This window comes from Brienomyrus brachyistius, chromosome 21, assembly GCF_023856365.1.
Source record: "Brienomyrus brachyistius isolate T26 chromosome 21, BBRACH_0.4, whole genome shotgun sequence".
Lineage (NCBI taxonomy): Eukaryota > Metazoa > Chordata > Actinopteri > Osteoglossiformes > Mormyridae > Brienomyrus > Brienomyrus brachyistius.
In genome coordinates this window covers 798,450-817,500 of record NC_064553.1, presented here as the reverse complement: position 1 = coordinate 817,500, position 19,051 = coordinate 798,450, and the positions used below count along the sequence as shown (strand labels likewise).

Below are 19,051 nucleotides of genomic sequence, written 5' to 3'. Positions count from 1 at the left end.
AGAATGACATGTCGCAGAAAAAAAGATAACCTGAGATTATCAGCAATTACACTTAATGATGCTGCACCATCTGCACATCAGATGTGGAAGGTCCCACAGGGGCAGTAGGATGGATGGAACGAAGTGGGCGGTTAGTGGTCCCATATAGTAACAACGGGGAGTAGAGAGACACTGCAGCTGCTTCAGAACGAGCTACATCCTTCACAGCGTTTTCTACCCCGTAATGCAGAGGGATTCAGACATCAGCAGCGGTGTGCTGGTGCTGATGCCTGTCACTGTCTCCCATGTGGCTCCCAGGGTGTGAAGCTCTTACTGCTGTGTCTCTTACTGCGGGGCATGTCGCATAACCCCCCACTGCTGCCCTTTGGATCTGCAAGAGGGCCAGTGGGGGGCGCTGTGGAGGTGAGGGACAGGGATTTGATCACCTGTCCAGTGGCTGCCGGGAAGCCTTGGAATGGCTACAGGTAATGGCTCTCTCATCCTGAGCCAGTCTTGGAGAAATTATCTGTAAGTGACCTGATGGTGCCGACGTGTGAGGTGGGGATCCAGGCCAGGGGTGGGGGGAGGCAGCTAGGATGACATCACTGTGACGGCACATGCTGCCTTCTGCGCACATGGACCCTCATCACCGTAACGCTGCACAGCCCCCATCCCCAAGACACCACACGCCCCCCCCCCCCCCCCCCCCTCACCATGACACCACACAGCCCCCCATCTCCGTGAAGCTGCAGATTGACCTCTCCCTGTAAGCCGTGATGAGATGAGCGATGATGGGGACCGTCTCGGTGCACGAGGTGGATGCGAGTGCCGACCCGGCCTGCCGACCCGGCCTGCCGACCCGGCCTGTGACTGCTTTTGATGGTTCGCTTTCATTGGTCGGCTCATCAAGCATGGAGCCATGTGATTTCTGCATATTCACGGTTTCACCGATGACAGCGATTTGAAATAAATATTCACATGGAAACCCAGATGTTTTGGGCACTGATGTTGTCTTTCTGCCAAGCTGAGCAAACTTCAAAAGTTAAAAAGGGCCTTTTTCTTTCAGACGGAAATGTTTATTTTAATATATAGGCTGTTTTCTTTTAATGTTCCATGCGGAGCTCTATAAAGCTTTTATGTGATGCTCTGCAGTGCAGTAATCTTAGCTGGAGCTGCTTTATGCGGAACATCGCAGTGGCATTATGGGAACGTTATTGCAGCTCGGCTATCTCTGAGCCCGCAACGGCGTGTCTGTTCCCTGCCTGTGCTTGGATGATGCTGCTGTGCTGTGCTGTGCTGTGCTGTGTGTGTATATGTGTGTATATGTGTGTCTGTCTATCTGTTTGTTTGCATGTGTTATGAATATTTTCAGTTTGGTGACCAAATGTCCCCGCAGTGTTATAAAAACCTGTTGTTTTTGACCTTGTGGGAACCGTTTTTTAACCCTCTGGAAGCAGAAATTCAGTTTAAAAAAAATCTGTGACTGCAAACAAAAAATGCAAAATGCCTAAAACCTTGTATTTTGATGGGACACCTGTGGTTAAGATTAGGGCTGGGTGGGGGTTAAGGTCGTCATATTTGAGATTAGGGCTGGGTGGGGGTTAAGGTCGTCATATTTGAGATTAGGGCTTTGCCCATAGATGGAGAGGCCCCACAAAGATATAGATACCTAATCCGTGTTCGTGTGTGTTTGTGTCTGGTTACCTAGCAACCACAGCGTAGGGAGGGGCGGGGAGGACGCAGACACAGTGACCACGAACTGCAGGCTCCTCCCTCCGTGACATCATAGGCATCAGTGCCTGGGGGTCCCTCAGTGTGTCCTAACGGTGCCCGCATGACCCTGTACCATAATCTCGATAAAACAGGAATGACCCAGTAACAAACAACCTTCCGTTAATATTAACAGATGAGCTACATATTATATTAGAAAATCCTTCAGCTTATTTCTGAATATGACAAAGCAGACAGCTAATTAAAAACAAACAGACAGAGGGTGTCTTTCTGCTCTGCGGGGGGCTGTCTGTCATGTGACCTGGGCATGCTGGGTGATTTGGGAGCAGACCGGACATGATGTCTGAAGTGCTGGCTGTCGGTAGGCTCCCAGGAACGCCGATGTTTATCGCGAGCTGGAATGCTAGTGGTGATCAGTGACAGGTGACACTCCTCCGCAGCCGAGCGCAGTCGTCCTGATTTTTCCCAGATGACAGAAGCGCAGGGCCTGTGCACAGCAGACCCCTTGAGGCCTGGAGCATTTTGGGAACGTTGTAAAAAGGTTGTGTTACCGTTTTTGTTATTTCTGTCCCTGCCGATTTCTCTCCCGTGTAGCTCACGGCTTGTTGCCTCCCCGGAAGCGGAAGCCGCAGGTCGAGCGGCTGTGGGCGTAATCAGCAGGATGCCCAACGCGGGCCGGTGCCGAGTGGGACATCCCAGGGTCTGACTGCTTGAGACATGTTTGGGTTCCCGCATTAATAGCCCCCCATCAGGCCAGTGTCACCATCGGTCACATCATTAAAGAAGAATTGAATTAGGGGAAATTGAGTTAAGCGGGTGGAATCCCGCCTGGTAGGCCAGGTATCGCCTTTCGCTCTCCCTACTGCCCCCTCGCCTCGTCTCGTCACTGAACCGTGGTATTTTGATAAGAACCAAATGACTCTGTGATCGGTCGAGTTTCTGCGCCATACAAGCTCAGCAGACGTCCAGATGTTTGACTGGTGTCCCTCTTTGATTGCTGAGATGCTGTAGTGGGTGGGTGCCGGGTGTGGGGGGGGGGAGGGGCAGAGCAAACATGCTTCTTATTGGCCTTTCCCTGTGCCTATGGTGACATCTCCATGTTCTGCATCTCCAGATCAGAAAAGCATAAAAATGAATAACAGCAATTGGGGGTGGGGGTGCAGGCTGCCTGACATGGTCTGAATCACATCAAGCTTTTACAATGTTGTTTCTGCTCATCAGCTTGGCAATATTGAACCCATTTTGAAACGGGACCCTTTTGCACAGCATTATGGAAGATGCCACGCAGCAAGTCGCTCATAAAACACTCTGAGCTTGTGTCCCAGCATCTGTACCTGGCTGGTCTGCCTGTCTGCCTGCCTATACACTGCCTGTTTGTCTGTCTGTGCCTACACCCTGTCTGTCTGTCTGCCTATATCCTGCCTACCTGTCTGTCTGTTCCCACACCGTGCCTGGCTCTCTGTCTATCTGCGTGTACTCTCCTTCCCCTGTAAATGGCACGTCATCTCTTGTGTGTTACAGGTAACGGGGGCAGCCATCTCTTCTCCCCTGGGAAGAAAGAGGGGGCAGAGGTGGGAGCTGCGAGTGGAGAGTGCGTGCTGGGGGGGCCCGGGCACGCAGGCAGCCAGCCAGGAGATGCACATTTTACCGCTGCCTGTGAACACGCCACACCGGCCCTCTGTCTTCATGGCAACCAGCACCATGACAGGTAATGCAGCAGCAGTGATACATGATTATGTGGTTGCCAGGGCTGATTAGTAACATTTACACAGAGTAAATGGGTTTTATTTTTTGTTAAGTACCTCCAAAGCGCAGCCCCCACCAGGATTAGCTGGCCGGCCACTACGGTGTTTTATTATGTCCAGAGATTATGCAGGAAGCTGGACTGAAATAAATGATCAAATGTATGTCTAATACAAGCTGTCCAGGTTTGTACTCTGACGTGATTAAATTTGACATTGTTAAAGAAAGTCTGACTAGATAAATAGCAGTACTGAAAATTGGCAGATTTTGTTTGAACATGCAGGCTTGTATAATTCATAAAGGATTCTTCCTGGAAGTGGCTCACTGCGCTGCTCTGGATATAGCTGCAGTGGGGTTTCACTGCAGTTTCACTTTGTCATACGATCATCCGTAGACTGACACGGTGGCGGTAGGCTGGCGGGCCGTCCGTACCCCCGGGGCGTCTGTAATCTGCCCCGTAGGCTGCCGGGGCATTTCTACTCTCCTCCGCCACGCCGCCCCATTTTACAGTGACCTGTTGCTGCCCCGTAGGTTGTGGTGGAGAACTGGAAGAAGGTGATCCTTTCATAGACAGAGAAGAATAGAGGGGCCATCTCAGATCTCATGGGAGTCTTATGCTAAATCTATAATGAGGGAACTGACAGGAATTATTATGGGAAAGATCACAGCAGTGCATGGGGAAATATGAACTCCTTCCCATTCATACTGGGAAGATTCCCTCAATAATAGTGAGCATTGTGCATGCAGCACACGAGGGCCAGGCGCTTGGGGCTTCCTGAGGCCTTTACGGCAGCCTCGCTTTCACAGATCGCCCTTAGCTTCCCGGCTCTTTCTGAAATCTCTTTTTAAATGAGAAACCCCAAACCAGCACAACCTCACCCTAATCAAATGCGATTATTTATTACCTCATGATCCGTAATTTAGAGTCTGTACACCTTGGGGGGGGGGGGGGGGACAGCCCCGCCATCCGCGTTCCTCATGCAGCTTTGCGCTGTGCTGTATTGAGACCCGGCTGACTGTCGCCATGTTTCGCCCAATGATTTCAGTCTCAGGTAGCGGGTCGCCCCGGCACAGCTCCCATCCATCGTCAGCAGGCCTCACACTCCTTCCCTCCTTGCCTGTCCCCCCCCCCCCCCCCACTGTCCCGCAGGTCCTCCGGCTTCCCGGGGGCATTCCTAGCACTGGGGGTCGGCCGCCCGCCTCAGCACATCAAACAGGAGCGGTACAAGCCCGCGCTGGGGGTTCCATGCAGCTCCGAACTTGTCCCCTGCGCTGAGGGGGCGGGGACAGGTGGGGGCCTCGCCCCTCCCAAGGGCACACTGTCATCCTGCTCATTTAATAATGAAGGCTGCCCCTCCCCTGGGTCTCTGTCCCCTGCCCGTCAGTCGGTGCGGGCTCAGCATGCCGGCGGCCTGAGGAGGCGGGGCCTGTCGGCGGCCCCGGTCAGTGCCGCTGCTACGGAAGGGATCGATATCACCGCCATCATCTGCTCGCCGCAGATGTCCGTGGTGGCGCGCGTCAACGGCCTGAGGACTGGCTCCCCTGGCCACCCGCTCCCACTCAGCCCACGGCCTCGTTCGCCGGCCCCCTGCTTGCTCTCCTTCTGCTCCACCTCCTCTTCTTCATCCTCCCTGTCGGCGGAGCCTGGCGACCCAGAGCGGAGTCTCAGCGAGGGCCGGGGCCCCATGCAGCCGCCACCGCGCCCCCCCTCCCCTGGCAGCGGCCGAGCCGGCTGAAGGCCTGGGCTTCCTGCGGCCGGACGTGCAGCCGGGGCTCTTGGCGAGCTGCCAGCGTGGTGGCGGCTCCCTGAAACAGGAGCCCAACGATGAGCTCTCGCCGGCGGAGGACGAGCTGTATCTGCCGCCGCCCAGCCTCCCCCCGCCATACCACCTGCACCAGTACTTCACCCCAGGCATGGGCTCCCTGCTGCCAGTACCTGCCGCGCTGCCCGCCAAGGCCCCCGGCCCGGTCGGAGCTCCGGACAGTGAGGAGGACGCCGGTGCCCCTGGGGACCGGCAGGCTTGCCGCTGGATCGACTGCAGCGCTGCCTACGGCCAGCAGGAGGAGCTGGTGAGGCACATCGAAAAAGTGCACATCGACCAGCGCAAGGGTGAGGACTTCACCTGCTTCTGGGCCGGCTGCGTGCGCCGCTACAAGCCCTTCAATGCCCGCTACAAGCTGCTGATCCACATGCGAGTCCACTCCGGGGAGAAGCCCAACAAGTGCATGGTGAGCTTCGTCTTTCATCAACCAGGGGGTGTCCTGATTAAGGCTGGGCCTCTGAGCTTTGCTGGGGTGGTGTTCAGCTGTGTTAATTGCAACATATAAAATGTACAGATTTTCACTTGTTACTTTGGAGCCCATTAAGAAAAGCAAGGCCAGGCGTCGGGCAGCTGGCCACTTGTGGCGACCCACAAACTTAAGAAAAGCTCTGTCAACTTTTTAGTAAACTTAAAAAGGGGTGAGTCAGTGGATTGATACACAGGGGGAAGCGAACTGCTCCACATAGTCGTGTGGATAGAGCCCCACTGGGGATAGGGAGTCTGGTCTGTGACACGCTGTTCACGCTCTTCATGCTCGGAGGTGGACATTTCAGGTCCAGAAAGTAAAAATCCAGACCAAGATTTTGTTTCAACCAACCAGTTTAACATAAAGAATCACAGTCAGAGTACTCATTTGGTTGGTTGAAGCAAAATCTTGGTCTGGACTTCTACCTTCTGGACCTGAAATGTCCACCTCTGCTCATGCTCCCAGTGCAGTGTGGCCGTTAGCTTTAGCCTCATGCTCCCAGTGCAGTGTGGCCGTTAGCTTTAGCCTCATGCTCCCAGTGCAGTGTGGCCGTTAGCTTTAGCCTCATGCTCCCAGTGCAGTGTGGCTGGTAGCTTTAGCCTCATGCTCCCAGTGCAGTGTGGCCGTTAGCTTTAGCCTCATGCTCCCAGTGCAGTGTGGCTGTTAGTGTTTGTACACACTGGGAGTGCGAAGCGTTCAGGGCCGGAACTTGGCACCTGTGAGCTTTACTTTTACAGCCAGATGACATCACAGACACGTAGCAAATATTCTAATCTGTAATCATAAGAAAGGGTCAGATGATCAGATTCCCAATCAAGCAGCAAGTAGCCACACAGGTTTTGTCATATTTCACTCTCAAGCAGTCAGTGTTCTTTGGCCGGAAATCACAGGTCACCATGTGCTTCAAAAATGTTAGAAGTCCGGTGATTCAAGTCAAATATTATTGTGCATGGCGTTCTGCAGGAAAGGGGAGCCTGCTGTTTATTTAGTCTTGCCTCTCTGTGTTACGTAGAATTGATTTACATGCTAAGGAGCGCAGCTCAGAGAGGCACATATGGTTAACATAAAGCAATGATGATTTGCTCAGACTGGATGTCTTTGCACGCTTTGCAGTCCCATCAGGGTTTGCACACTCACTCTGAGAGCCACGCGCTCACTCTCTCAGAAAACCCGTCTCACTCTTCTTTGAGGGATTTATTGATTATGTCTGGGAAGATCTTCACAGATGCATAAATCCACAGGGAACCGTAGGATAAATGTTCAGATAACTAACGTACGAGCAGATGAAGTGTGTTTGTGGCTCGGAGGACACCCTACATTGCTCTGCTGATGTGTGTGGAGCATGAGGTGTCCAGCCTGCTTCATCTCTGAATACCAGTGCTTGTCTGAGCGTATTTATCAACCCAGCTGCCCCCTTCTTTACATCATTACACAGTGCCCAGTGTGTGTGTTTGGCTACATCAAATACAGCCCATTGCCCTTTGGCCACAAGCAGGTATGAATTCCCAGTGATTGGCCTTGAACTGAGCCCATGCACTGTGATTGGCTGGGAGTAGAGCCCAGGCTTCTGTGACTGGCCAAGATTTGACCACAGGCTAGAGCCAGATACTTCTTTAGGAGAGGCTCTGTCCTGCGGCTTGTCACTGTTTGCAGTTCCAGGACGCAGGTTGGGGGGGGGCCTGTGGTGGCACACATGCTGTTTCACACATGCGATGTCGGTGAGCAGTACGCTTCCTTGGGCGCATTCCCAGCATGTTCCCGGGAAGTTCCTATGTGTTCCCAGTGCATCCTTCATGCATTTTCGCAGCATTCCCAGCATGTTCCCGGGAAGTTCCTATGTGTTCCCAGTGCATCCTTGATGCATTTTCGCAACATTCCTGGAGAGATCCCGGTGTGTTCCCAGTGCTGCTCTGTGTTCTCTGGGCATCCGTGGCAAGATCTCAGTGTGTTCCTGGTGAGTTCTCAGTCATTCTCCGTGCGTTCAAAGTATGTTCCCAATGCATTCCCTGTGAGTTCCTGGTGCATACTCGGTCCTGTGAGTTCCCGGTGCGTTCTCATCGCATTCCCTGTGAGTTCCTGGTGTGTTCCCAGTGAGCGGAGGCAGGCCGTGTCTGTGTGTGAGTGCGTCTGGGAGAACGTCCTCAGGCTGCTTCGTCGACACACATAGGCACTTTGGAATGCCAGCTATTCACTGACAGGAAGTGGATGAGACGTCTTGATTTAAAGGCGAGCGCTGAACACAAAGCCAGTTAAGCTCTTTAGTATCCGTCCAGCAGCAGTTTCCACTGTCCTTATGAGGTAAGCCTGCCCACATCCAAACATAACACTCCCCTCGCACAGCTGGCCTGCATTTGCTGCACACTCAGCCTTGGCAGGAAAATCTCATTATCAGCCACAGAGTGCTATTGGCCAATCGGCTGTCACTGACTCTACCTGTGTGCCGAGGGCCGCCACGAAACCACAACATCTGTAAACATTAAAAGGCATTTTCTATTGACTTCCAATTAATGTTCGCATAAGTTAGACTGCTTTTATGGGCTCTGCCGAAGGCAGGGCAGGCACTTAACGGGAAACGACATAATCTCTCTGCAATATCCTGTTGTTTCTCGTGCTGAATTCGACTGTTGTTTTAGTTTATTACACTCTGCTTTTGTCTAGATTAATATTAAAAATATATCCAACAGAAATATCCCTGTCATAGTCTAGAGGCTTTCATGTCTCTGGGGTCCGTGTTCGGCAGTTTTGTGGATTTGATGTCTCAGACATTTAAAATCTGTAACATGAAGTTTATATAAATAGCAGTCAAATAATGTGGCCACTTTTCTACATAGAATTTGCATAAGGGCCCCCCCTCAATGGAGAAACTTGACGAGGCTGTATGGCTGTGCTGTTTTCAGGGAGGGCTGCAGGAATGTGCAAACTGAACGGGGGGGGGGTTTAAGGGGCAGGGGCAAATGGTTCTGTACCATGTGTTCAAAGCAGAACTTTGAAATGATGCTACTTTACATTGAGGAAATCTCAAACATGCTGTTGCTGACGATGCTAATCTTGGGGAAGGGGGGGGGGGGCAGGACTGTAACCCTGCAGAGAAAATGAACCATGAGTGTTTTGGGTTCATTAAAACTGAGTGCTGCTCTCTAGGCAATGTCACGGCAATCAATGTTAAATGCATGCACTGTTAAATGCATGTTGAATGCATGCAGAATTGTGTGCAGGCAGTGCGTTAAGCGCAGGCAGTGTGCCTGCCTGTCACTCATATTAGTTTGTTTGTGAAGCCATGCAAATGCCCCTCAGGCCTCAGACAGTGCGGCACGTGTCCGTTCACTGTGTGCGACCAGCCGCCACGTCAGAATGCTGCAGCTCCCTGCTTCTGTGCAGGTCTGTTTGGAGCAGAGGGAATGTGCCAGAAAACCTACTCAGACATGCAGGAAATGAGCGGCGATCCGGCCGCGACTCGGAGTACAACATTCCCTCCCTGAGTGACTGAGACAGCCGGCACCTGCTCTGAGTGACAGCGCTCGCTGTGGCAGCCGTATGCAAATGAGCAGCCAACGCCCAGAAATGGAAACTGAGAGTAACGGCAAGGAATAGGCAGGCGGGACGGCGCGGGGCCAGTGCGGGGCCCGTGCAGGGCCGTCACCTTCGATTACAGCTCTCATTAAGGGCTGCCGGCGAGGCAGCAAATCTGGCAGCAAGGCATCTGCTCCAGGAGCCCATAGTCGCTACCGATTTAACGAAACTACATCGTTCACCCTTCACCTGCGATGATGTTGGCGCCCCCTGGGGGATATCATGGAGAACAAAATGGATTCCCAAAATGTAACTAATCCACAAGGTTTCATACATCATCAAAGGCCGCAGAGCAGACTTTATGTCAGCCGGTGAACTTGGTGTCCAGCTTGTCCGTCCCTTTCCGTACCTGAATTCGCATCGCTGCCGTGTGCCTGAGGCTTGTCGTATGTAAATGCTGACCATATGTGCTTTTTACACACATAAAAATGATGAAATGGCTGGCAGGGACTGTCTGACAGTTGTCAGATGACTGATGTTTTGGCAGCAGCAGGAGATGCTTGTGAATGTGTGCAGCTTTGCTTGTTTTTCTTGTTGAGGAGGTCGAGCCAAGATCTTGTCAGGCCTGTCCGTGTTATCCAGTCAATCTCTGCGTAACGCGATCCAGCCACACTGCCCCTGCCCCGGACCCTGGCCTCGCATTCGCTTGGGATTCTCTTTGCATCTGAGGCAAATTTACATCCAGCTGCAGCGATTTTAATTACTGCTGTAATGAAGGCGTCCGCACTGCTGCCAGGCTGGTTCACTTCTTCATTCATAATGTTTCAGCTTAGTTCTCTGCGACTTTAAGATGAATCTGACAGATATAATTAAATGCATGATGTGGGCTGAGGAATTCACTAAGGGTCCCGGACACCACACACATGGGGCCCCCGGGACACCTTCACGCACACGGGGCCCCCGGGACACCTTTACGTGTTCAGGGCCCCAGGACTCCAGAGACTGGGTGAAGAGAAATGTTGGAATTTGCTGAGTCCTGCCTGCATGGTCATCCCTAGCAGGCTGTTTTAATTGAATCTCACTGGCTCTGTGCTAAGGACGTTGCTCTGGAGAGTTAACTTGGTATTTTTACTTGCAAAATCTGAAATGTGATCGCTTGCGTTTTGCTTGGCCCTGTGCTCTTATCTGGCTATAGCTGTCCCTAACCTGACATAATGAGCTGAACGCCGAGAGTGGCCCCTATCAGATGTAGAAGCGGAACATGGGACTGATGGCAGGGGGTATGGTGACCGCGCTCAGGCCCTGGCGAGTCTCTGGAGGATCACACACACACACACACACACACACACACACACACACACACAGCCATTCCCCCACAGTCGCTGTCCAAGTGGATTCAGCTGGGACTTGGAGAAATTCTATTTTCACAGAAATAATAATGTTCAGTTCCTGGATGACTTCACAATTGGACGAGAGAGGGAGAAGCTCCTTGCGGTTGACCTGAAGCCGTTTGCTGTCCTGTGCATCAGGCTCAGTGATGACAGGCTACCATTGGTGGCTTTCCGCTCTGCAGCAGGTGATACTCACCTGCCTCCGGAAACCACCAGGAATTAGCGTTAGCAAGAGTGACACTGCAGGACTGGACTATGAATGTCCTCTTTCACCGAAGAGTGATCTTTGGGGCTTTGCAAACAAGGACCAAAGTGTCTTTGAAAGCTCTTCTGCATGCTGCAGTCCTCCTGGGTGCAGCCCTGCACGGTCTGCGCAGCCAAGCCAAAGTCTCTTGGTGCCTGATGTGTCGTTTTCGCAGTTGGAGGAATAATGATCAGGATAAACAATAAACCGAGGATCCCTGAACATTAATGACAACGAACCTCATAATCGGCAACCTCAATGTCTAAAGCTGCCTTGTTCGTGCACGGAAAAGACCATGCAGGGTGTTGCCTTCAGCCCTGAGTTTGCTGGGACTCAAACCTAACCTGTTTCGGTTAACCTAGATGTACAGATGGGTGTGTGTCAGTAGTCCCAGCTGCACCTGATAATGCAGTGTGTCTGAACACGAGCCTCGCGGTCAGCACTGTAAGCCCGCGGCCCACTGCACCCCTCTGCTGGCCTCAGGTGGGACGTTCCAGATTTATGGAGGCTGTCAGTCTGGGCCAGGCTCATGGCAGATTACCCAGCAGGCACCATGTACAGGGGCAGAGCGGCTGCTGGGCTGCGCTTCCATGCATCCTAATTGGGATGCGGAGCTGGGGAGGCGTGGTCTCTTTCAGGCTCTGACGCTTCAACAATGAGCTGCTTCTTTCGGTGCCTGACTGTGCGGCTCCAAGATTTATACAGACTTTCCAGGGGTGGCGAGTGGGCGTGCCCCCCCCACAGCCATAAAACGCCGCTCAGCTCCATAAACGCAGACCTGTGAAACACGCCTTGTGATTTGTCGCTGACCATACTAATTGTGGCCGTTTAGGAGTCACATGACTGAGCGTGACCCTGAAAGTCCCCCAGCAGCCCTGCTCTGCTTGTTGTGCTTGGCTACCTTCTGGGTTGACATTGGTGACATCATGCAAAAGGAGTGACATTCTGTGATATCATCATGTGACATTTGGTGGGGTGCAGGCTGGCCTCGGTCCCGGGACAGCCACTCTGGAAGAATGCAGGGCGACTTTGTGTTCCCTGTGGTTGTTGGTACACGTAAACAATTCACCCTTTTACCAGAAAATAAACTCCATAACGTTTCAGAATTAATTACTGACCGTACTCTGTAGCTTCTAAGGAATTCCTGTTCCTTGGCAGTACAACTGTTAATTAACGAATGTTAATGGCGGTCATTCAAAGCGTCATTTGTTAATGACGCATAGTGTGACGTTCTATAAATATTTCATATTCCCCCTGAGGCTGCGAGAGAGTCGGTGTGCAGAGCGGCGGCTCTGATATGGTGCCACACAAAAGCATTTATGAATCTTACAAATGTTCCTTTTCTGAAAACAGTGAAATAAATGGCTGCTTTTACAGCACTTTGGTGAAAAGCATCTTCCAAAGCTAAACAGAGCGCAAAAAACAAAGCATGTGTTTACAATTTTGTCGAAGGAGTCCTCTGTTTGTGTAATTCAACGTAAAGACGCAGACCCTTTATACTCTAGGAGAAACCGGTCATTATTTTCTCTTTGCTGAACAGTAAAGTGAAATAAGTGTTACAGATGAGTCGATTCAGTATTATAAAGTTCCTCAGCCAAAAATGAAATTGGGTCGCGTTTAATATGCTGATGGAAAATGTAGCCGTATGAATAAACAGAGTGTTTTGTAATGTATTCAGCTGGCGTCCTGGCAAACACAGGCCCGTTCCTCCCGCCAGCCTTGGACTCACGTTACCCGAAAGGTAAACAAGAGCTTGATGAGCAATTCGGAGAATAAATATTCCGTAAATAGGAGCAGGGCCTCTTCGGCCCGGCTATGTGCGGAATGGGGATTTTCGGTCCTCGCGATGTGGACACAATGGAAGCTGTTTTTTCTCTCTCTGGCGTGGCTTACATGTCCAGCATGAGCAAACTGGGACAGACGTGACCATGGAAACGCGTCTTGGACAGGTGGGAAGCAGTGATTCGCCTGGACAGTCACCCAGGGCAAAACTCTGCAGGAAAATGTTGCTGGTTTTCTGTATCTGACTTTCCGAGCCTCAGGGATTTGAGGTGTCCAGTGACCAGAGGACTCACCAATCCCATCATTCTTCTGGATATGCACTGGTCTGCACACTGGGCTGCACACTGGTCTGCAGCGACATGGCAGCATCAGATAGTCAGGGTGAGATGTATGGGAGAGGCCTTCCATTTCCATAGGGTCTGCTGTGGTGACGTCAGACCTGCCCGTTTAATACTGCCGTTTATCCTCATTTAAAGCCAGCTTGTCGTCTTCTTCATTGACTTTTATAGTCCAATTTTTTGTGTTTTTGTTAAGTTTTATTGCATAGTTCTGCAAAGACGTAAAAAAGGAAAAAGAAACCCCAAAATATCTATAAATAAAAAGAATATTACTGCGAAATACTTGGAAATAATAGCTGCACGTAAATCCAAGTGATTCCCAGAAGCACCAAAGGCAAAAACATTGGAAGAAGCAGGATTTGGTAAGAAAACAGCAGGGATATCTTGAAGTAGAAGGTGACAGACGGTAATCTGTGAGATGAGAACGACAGACGGTAATCTGTGAGAGGAAGGTGACAGACTGTAATCTGTGAGATGAGAACGACAGACGGTAATCTGTGAGAGGAAGGTGACAGACGGTAATCTGTGAGATGAGAATGACAGACCGTAATCTGTGAGAGGAAGGTGACAGACGGTAATCTGTGAGAGGAAGGTGACAGACGGTAATCTGTGAGAGGAAGGTGACAGACGGTAATCTGTGAGAGGAAGGTGACAGACGGTAATCTGTGAGATGAGAACGACAGATGGTAATCTGTGAGAGGAAGGTGACAGACGGTAATCTGTGAGATGAGAACGACAGACTGTAATCTGTGAGAGGAAGGTGACAGACGGTAATCTGTGAGATGAGAATGACAGATGGTAATCTGTGAGAGGAAGGTGACAGACGGTAATCTGTGAGATGAGAACGACAGATGGTAATCTGTGAGAGGAAGGTGACAGACGGTAATCTGTGAGATGAGAACGACAGACGGTAATCTGTGAGAGGAAGGTGACAGACGGTAATCTGTGAGATGAAGGTGACAGACGGTAATCTATGAGATGAGAACGACAGATGGTAATCTGTGAGAGGAAGGTCACAGACGGTAATCTGTGAGATGAGAACGACAGACGGTAATCTGTGAGAGGAAGGTGACAGACGGTAATCTGTGAGATGAGAACGACAGACGGTAATCTGTGAGAGGAAGGTGACAGACGGTAATCTGTGAGATGAGAACGACAGATAGTAACTTGTGAGAGGAAGGTGACAGACGGTAATCTGTGAGAGGAAGGTGACAGACGGTAATCTGTGAGATGAGAACGATAGATGGTAATCTGTGAGAGGAAGGTGACAGACGGTAATCTGTGAGATGAGAACGACAGACGGTAATCTGTGAGATGAGAACGACAGACTGTAATCTGTGAGAGGAAGGTGACAGACGGTAATCTGTGAGAGGAAGGTGACAGACGGTAATCTGTGAGAGGAAGGTGACAGACGGTAATCTGTGAGAGGAAGGTGACAGACGGTAATCTGTGAGATGAGAACGATAGATGGTAATCTGTGAGAGGAAGGTGACAGACGGTAATCTGTGAGAGGAAGGTGACAGACGGTAATCTGTGAGATGAGAACGACAGACGGTAATCTGTGAGAGGAAGGTGACAGACAGTAATCTGTGAGAGGAAGGTGACAGACAGTAATCTGTGAGATGAGAACGACAGACTGTAATCTGTGAGAGGAAGGTGACAGACGGTAATCTGTGAGATGAGAACGACAGATGGTAACTTGTGAGAGGAAGGTGACAGACGGTAATCTGTGAGATGAGAACAACCGACGGTAATCTGTGGGATGAGAGCGACAGACGGTAATCTGTGGGATGAGAGCGACAGACGGTAATCTATTAGATGAGGGTGACAGAGCGTGAGATGTTGATACAGGGAAGGCAGGCCTGCCTGTTCTCTATCCCAGCAAATCCCTCATAATTTATGTTAGCACTGAGCACCACAGCAGTTAGGCAGCTCTAATTGATTTGGCAGCTGTTCGGGGGTGGGGGGGGGGGGTGTTGTGTAGGGAGAACCAAAAACCCAGAAACGCAGTGGTAGCAAACCTCAATCCTGGCGAGCGGAGGAAGCAGTCCGGTTAGTGGCGACGTAATTTTGCTGCGTTATTGGCTGACAGAAGTCCAGGCTCCCCATGCCCTGATTGGCTTGGGTTACTGCTGTTGTGTAAGCGCCCTTCAGCCCATTGGGCTGATGTTCAGAAAAACGCCACTATTGGCTCTTGTTTCGGGTCCACAAAGGCTGCAGTGCTGTGAACCACAGACCCACCCCCCCCCCCCCCTTTTGGGGCTGTGTACTGGGATGGTAGCCTGGACACAGACCTTCTGCATGTTAGGGTGCACTTTGGCAGGTTGACCAAGTATGACATGGATAGCAGTGTTTGGAGCTGGGGCACCTGTGTTGGGGACGTGATAATGTTGGGTACAGTCCTCTGCACGTCCAGTGGGGCTCCGTTCAAAGTGCAGGAACCATCTCGGACAAATCACATGATGACGACTCATTGTGGCTAAATGGACCAGGTGAGAGAGTGTAGAAGCAAGCATGCCATGCTGGCCCCCCCATTATGGACTCCACCGTGCTGGGACCCCGCCTTTATGGGCTCCACCTTTATCGACCCCGCTATGCTGGCCCCCCTGCCGTTATGGGCTCCACCTTTATCGACCCCGCTATGCTGGGCCCCCTGCCGTTATGGGCTCCACCTTTATCGGTCCGCCATGCTGGGCCCCCTGGCGTTATGGGCTCCACCTTTATCGACCCCGCTATGCTGGGCCCCCTGCCGTTATGGGCTCCACCTTTATCGACCCCGCTATGCTGGCCCCCCTGCCGTTATGGGCTCCACCTTTATCGACCCCGCTATGCTGGGCCCCCTGCCGTTATGGGCTCCACCTTTATCGACCCCGCTATGCTGGGCCCCCTGCCGTTATGGGCTCCACCTTTATCGACCCCGCTATGCTGGGCCCCCTGCCGTTATGGGCTCCACCATTATCGGTCCGCCATGCTGGGCCCCCTGCCGTTATGGGCTCCACCTTTATCGGCCCGCCATGCTGGGCCCCCCGCCGTTATGGGCTCCACCTTTATCGGCCCGCCGTGCTGAGCCCCCCGCCATTATGGGCTCCACCTTTTATCGGCCCTGCCCTCCACCTTTTATAGGACCTGCTGGTGTCACCATTGTAAGCGGCACCTCTCGGCTGAGTCGATATCGGGCCGGAGCGTCGCCCGTTTTCCCACAGAGGGTAACCGGCATGCCGTTGCCAGCCACGATGTTCCTGGCCCCTCCTCCGGGAGGCATAAGCATAAGTGAGAAGGCTGTTTAACCCCAGTGATGGAGCTCCTTCAGCCCGAGTGATGATGATATGGGTCGACTCCTGCTTCTCCAGCCCCCCCCCCCCCCCCCCCGCCCTTTTAACTGCACTGGGGTATCCCAGTACCCAGGCAGGCGTGCATTCTGAGAACCTGACCGTGGACACAGGGACCTGTTGACATGTGACACCCCCATTTGTGATGTTGCCTAGCCCCTGGAATGAATCGCTCAGAGGGGGCGAACAGAGCGTGATGTGCTTTTTAATAGAAAGTGATGCCCTTCCTCAGTGCTAATGAAGGGCTCTGTCTGTTAAAGGAGAATGGCTGCTGTTGTGCCACCTGCTGGCTGATGCAGAAGAGCGGTCAGTCAGGGCTCCGGCTGTCCATCAAGCCAGCAGTCGGCTGTGTTCCTTCACGACTGTGTCAGTCATGCCATCATGAATAAAGCCAGTGACGTTAATCCCAGGGATGAAGAGCAGATGCATTCTTTCTCCTGCTGTGTGGTTGTGCTGCTTGGAGATGTCCATGGAGACAATACCGGTTAGGAGGTGGTGTCCATGGAAACAGTGCTGGCTTGGGGAGTCCACACCAAGGGTCCCATCTTTTCTGCTCTCTATCCCTTAGAGCTTCCAGCAAAGTTGTGAATGACGTGAATGTTGTGCATGACGTGAATGGCACGCGTGTTAACCGTACGCTGTTCTTCTGAGTCCTGCTGCAGTTGTGTCTCAGTTTTGACCCAGAAGGGTTCCTGGAGGTGTAGCAGACCAGAAGCACACGACGTTTAAGGTGACACTGCGCAGAGGAGCCTGGCTTGGCAAGGCCTCTGTGTGTCTGCAGGCATAGTGTTTGCCAGGCCGCTGATCCCTTACTGCCAGCAGGGTTTGAACACAAGTGGGGGGGAACACTGCCATTAAAACAGCCTCTCACATGCTGCCATGCACCAGTGACCAAGTCACAGGTCATCACGCAGTGTGTGTCACCATCTCTGCATCCCCTGTGGTCGCCACGGCAATGCCACAAGGAGGGTGGTAGGTGTGAGAGAGGAGTGTGGACAAGCCGGGTCCAGAGAGTAACATCACTCTGCTGCTGAAGAGGAGCATGCAGATCGTGTTCAGGGCCGTGCGACAGGGTTATTTTACCTGGGTATTTGGTTCTGGAGGGATCCATTTATAATTAACGCCCCCAGAGAGCTACGGTGATGATGGCTATGGTCTGGCAGCAGCCCACAGCTGGGAACACGTTTGGAAACAGGAGGTTCTGATTCCCCATTTGGCCAGAACCTTATAAATAAAGATGTGGGGGCTTGTGGAACCAAATAGGAAACAGAAGGTGGCCTCTCTGCACACGTCACAGATCCGGAGACGGGGGAGCACTGTTTGGGCCGAGCTCTAAAGCGGGTCCTCTTACGCAGCGCCACTACAGCCCGACACGTTGGGGAGGTGCTGTGCCCGTGTGCCGCTCTCAGGGCTCCATCTTCAGTGCAGGTCCAGTGACATGCAGCCAGAACCACACAAGCAGGCAGGATGTGAGAAGGTACCTATATGTAAAGGGCAGGAGGAACCAACATGCCAGCATCATGTCAAGCTAAGTATGGCCATTAGCAGCCTCCAGGCCTGCGGTCATGCTGCAATGCATTATGGGTAAGCACACCAGCTCTCCTCTGCCATCACTTCAATACCAACAATGGCTGCAGGACACCTCAGTTTGTCGTTCAGCATCTAGTGATTTAAATATGCAGCGATGATGTGCATTTGGGAGACCCACCACTAGGCCCTTATCAGAATCAGAGTCCTTTGATTCTTCATGTACTGAGCTTCACTGTTGCCTAATCATACAAGCTCTCCCTGTCGTACAGAGAACACACAACTCTAATTTGAGGTTGTGCTTGAGCCCGCACAGCTTAGCCCAGAAATGGCAACCGCTCACGGCAGTGCTGTTTGGGGAATGCTCTGCGAATGACTACCAGCCTTACTCACGAGTCGCCTCCGAGCGGAGACCCATCTGGAAGGAGTTCCAGCATGTTTATCATCTCACTTAGAGCGTCCATAAAGCAGGTACATGCAGCACTGATTCCTGATGAACTTGGGGGGGCTGGAAAGCTGCAGAGAGGCCCCCTTCAGGAAAGACGGCCGGGCTGTGGAAGTTATGTGTGTCAAACATTTAATCTGGGAACTTCACGGAAGATGTGGTCATTTTGTCACTGATGCAGTTACATGCCAAACGTGTACCTTCTTAACACTCTCCTGCTCTCATATGGATATAATTTCTCGCATTTCTGACATTCCCAGTTCCCGCCGCTTCGATCTGGGAGCCGCAGGGTGCGTTTCCAGGGAGGCGGGATGCGATATCGTGGTCCTGGCTGAAGGTGGGCCTGCTTTTCCGATCGAGCCAGAGCTCATTGGCTAATGAGCGACTCGCACTTTCATTCTTATATAATGTTTTTTTTTTTTTTCGGAATAATCACGAAAAACAACGTTATTCCATCATCACGTGTGTGTTTTATAATGCCAAGAGAATCATAAACTGCAAACTAACCAAATAAATCACCGTTGAGTCATTTGTTTAAAAAGACGTTTAAATCATTTATTGTATTGGACAAAAGGAACCAAACTGCATTCCTGTGCCATGGCGCTGGACGGTTCCATGTGGGGGAGACGCTGCCAGCTTCCTGAGTCTCCGGTCCAGGCGGGTGGCTTGCCGCTAAGGATGTGGAGGGTTCATTACCAGGGTGACCAGTGCGGTGTGTGCTGACGTGCCCATAGGATGGCCCA

The 19,051-nt window shown here is 51.9% G+C and overlaps 1 protein-coding gene across 1 annotated transcript in view; it reads left to right on the top strand.

Annotated features, from left to right (window-relative positions):
- LOC125716925 (zinc finger protein GLIS1) overlaps positions 1–19,051 on the top strand; it is a 62,932-nt gene that overhangs the window by 16,786 nt on the left and 27,095 nt on the right. The window contains 3 exon segments of the mRNA XM_048989770.1: positions 3,232–3,418; positions 4,604–5,189; positions 5,191–5,682. Of these exon segments, the coding sequence (XP_048845727.1) occupies positions 3,232–3,418; positions 4,604–5,189; positions 5,191–5,682 (1,265 nt within the window).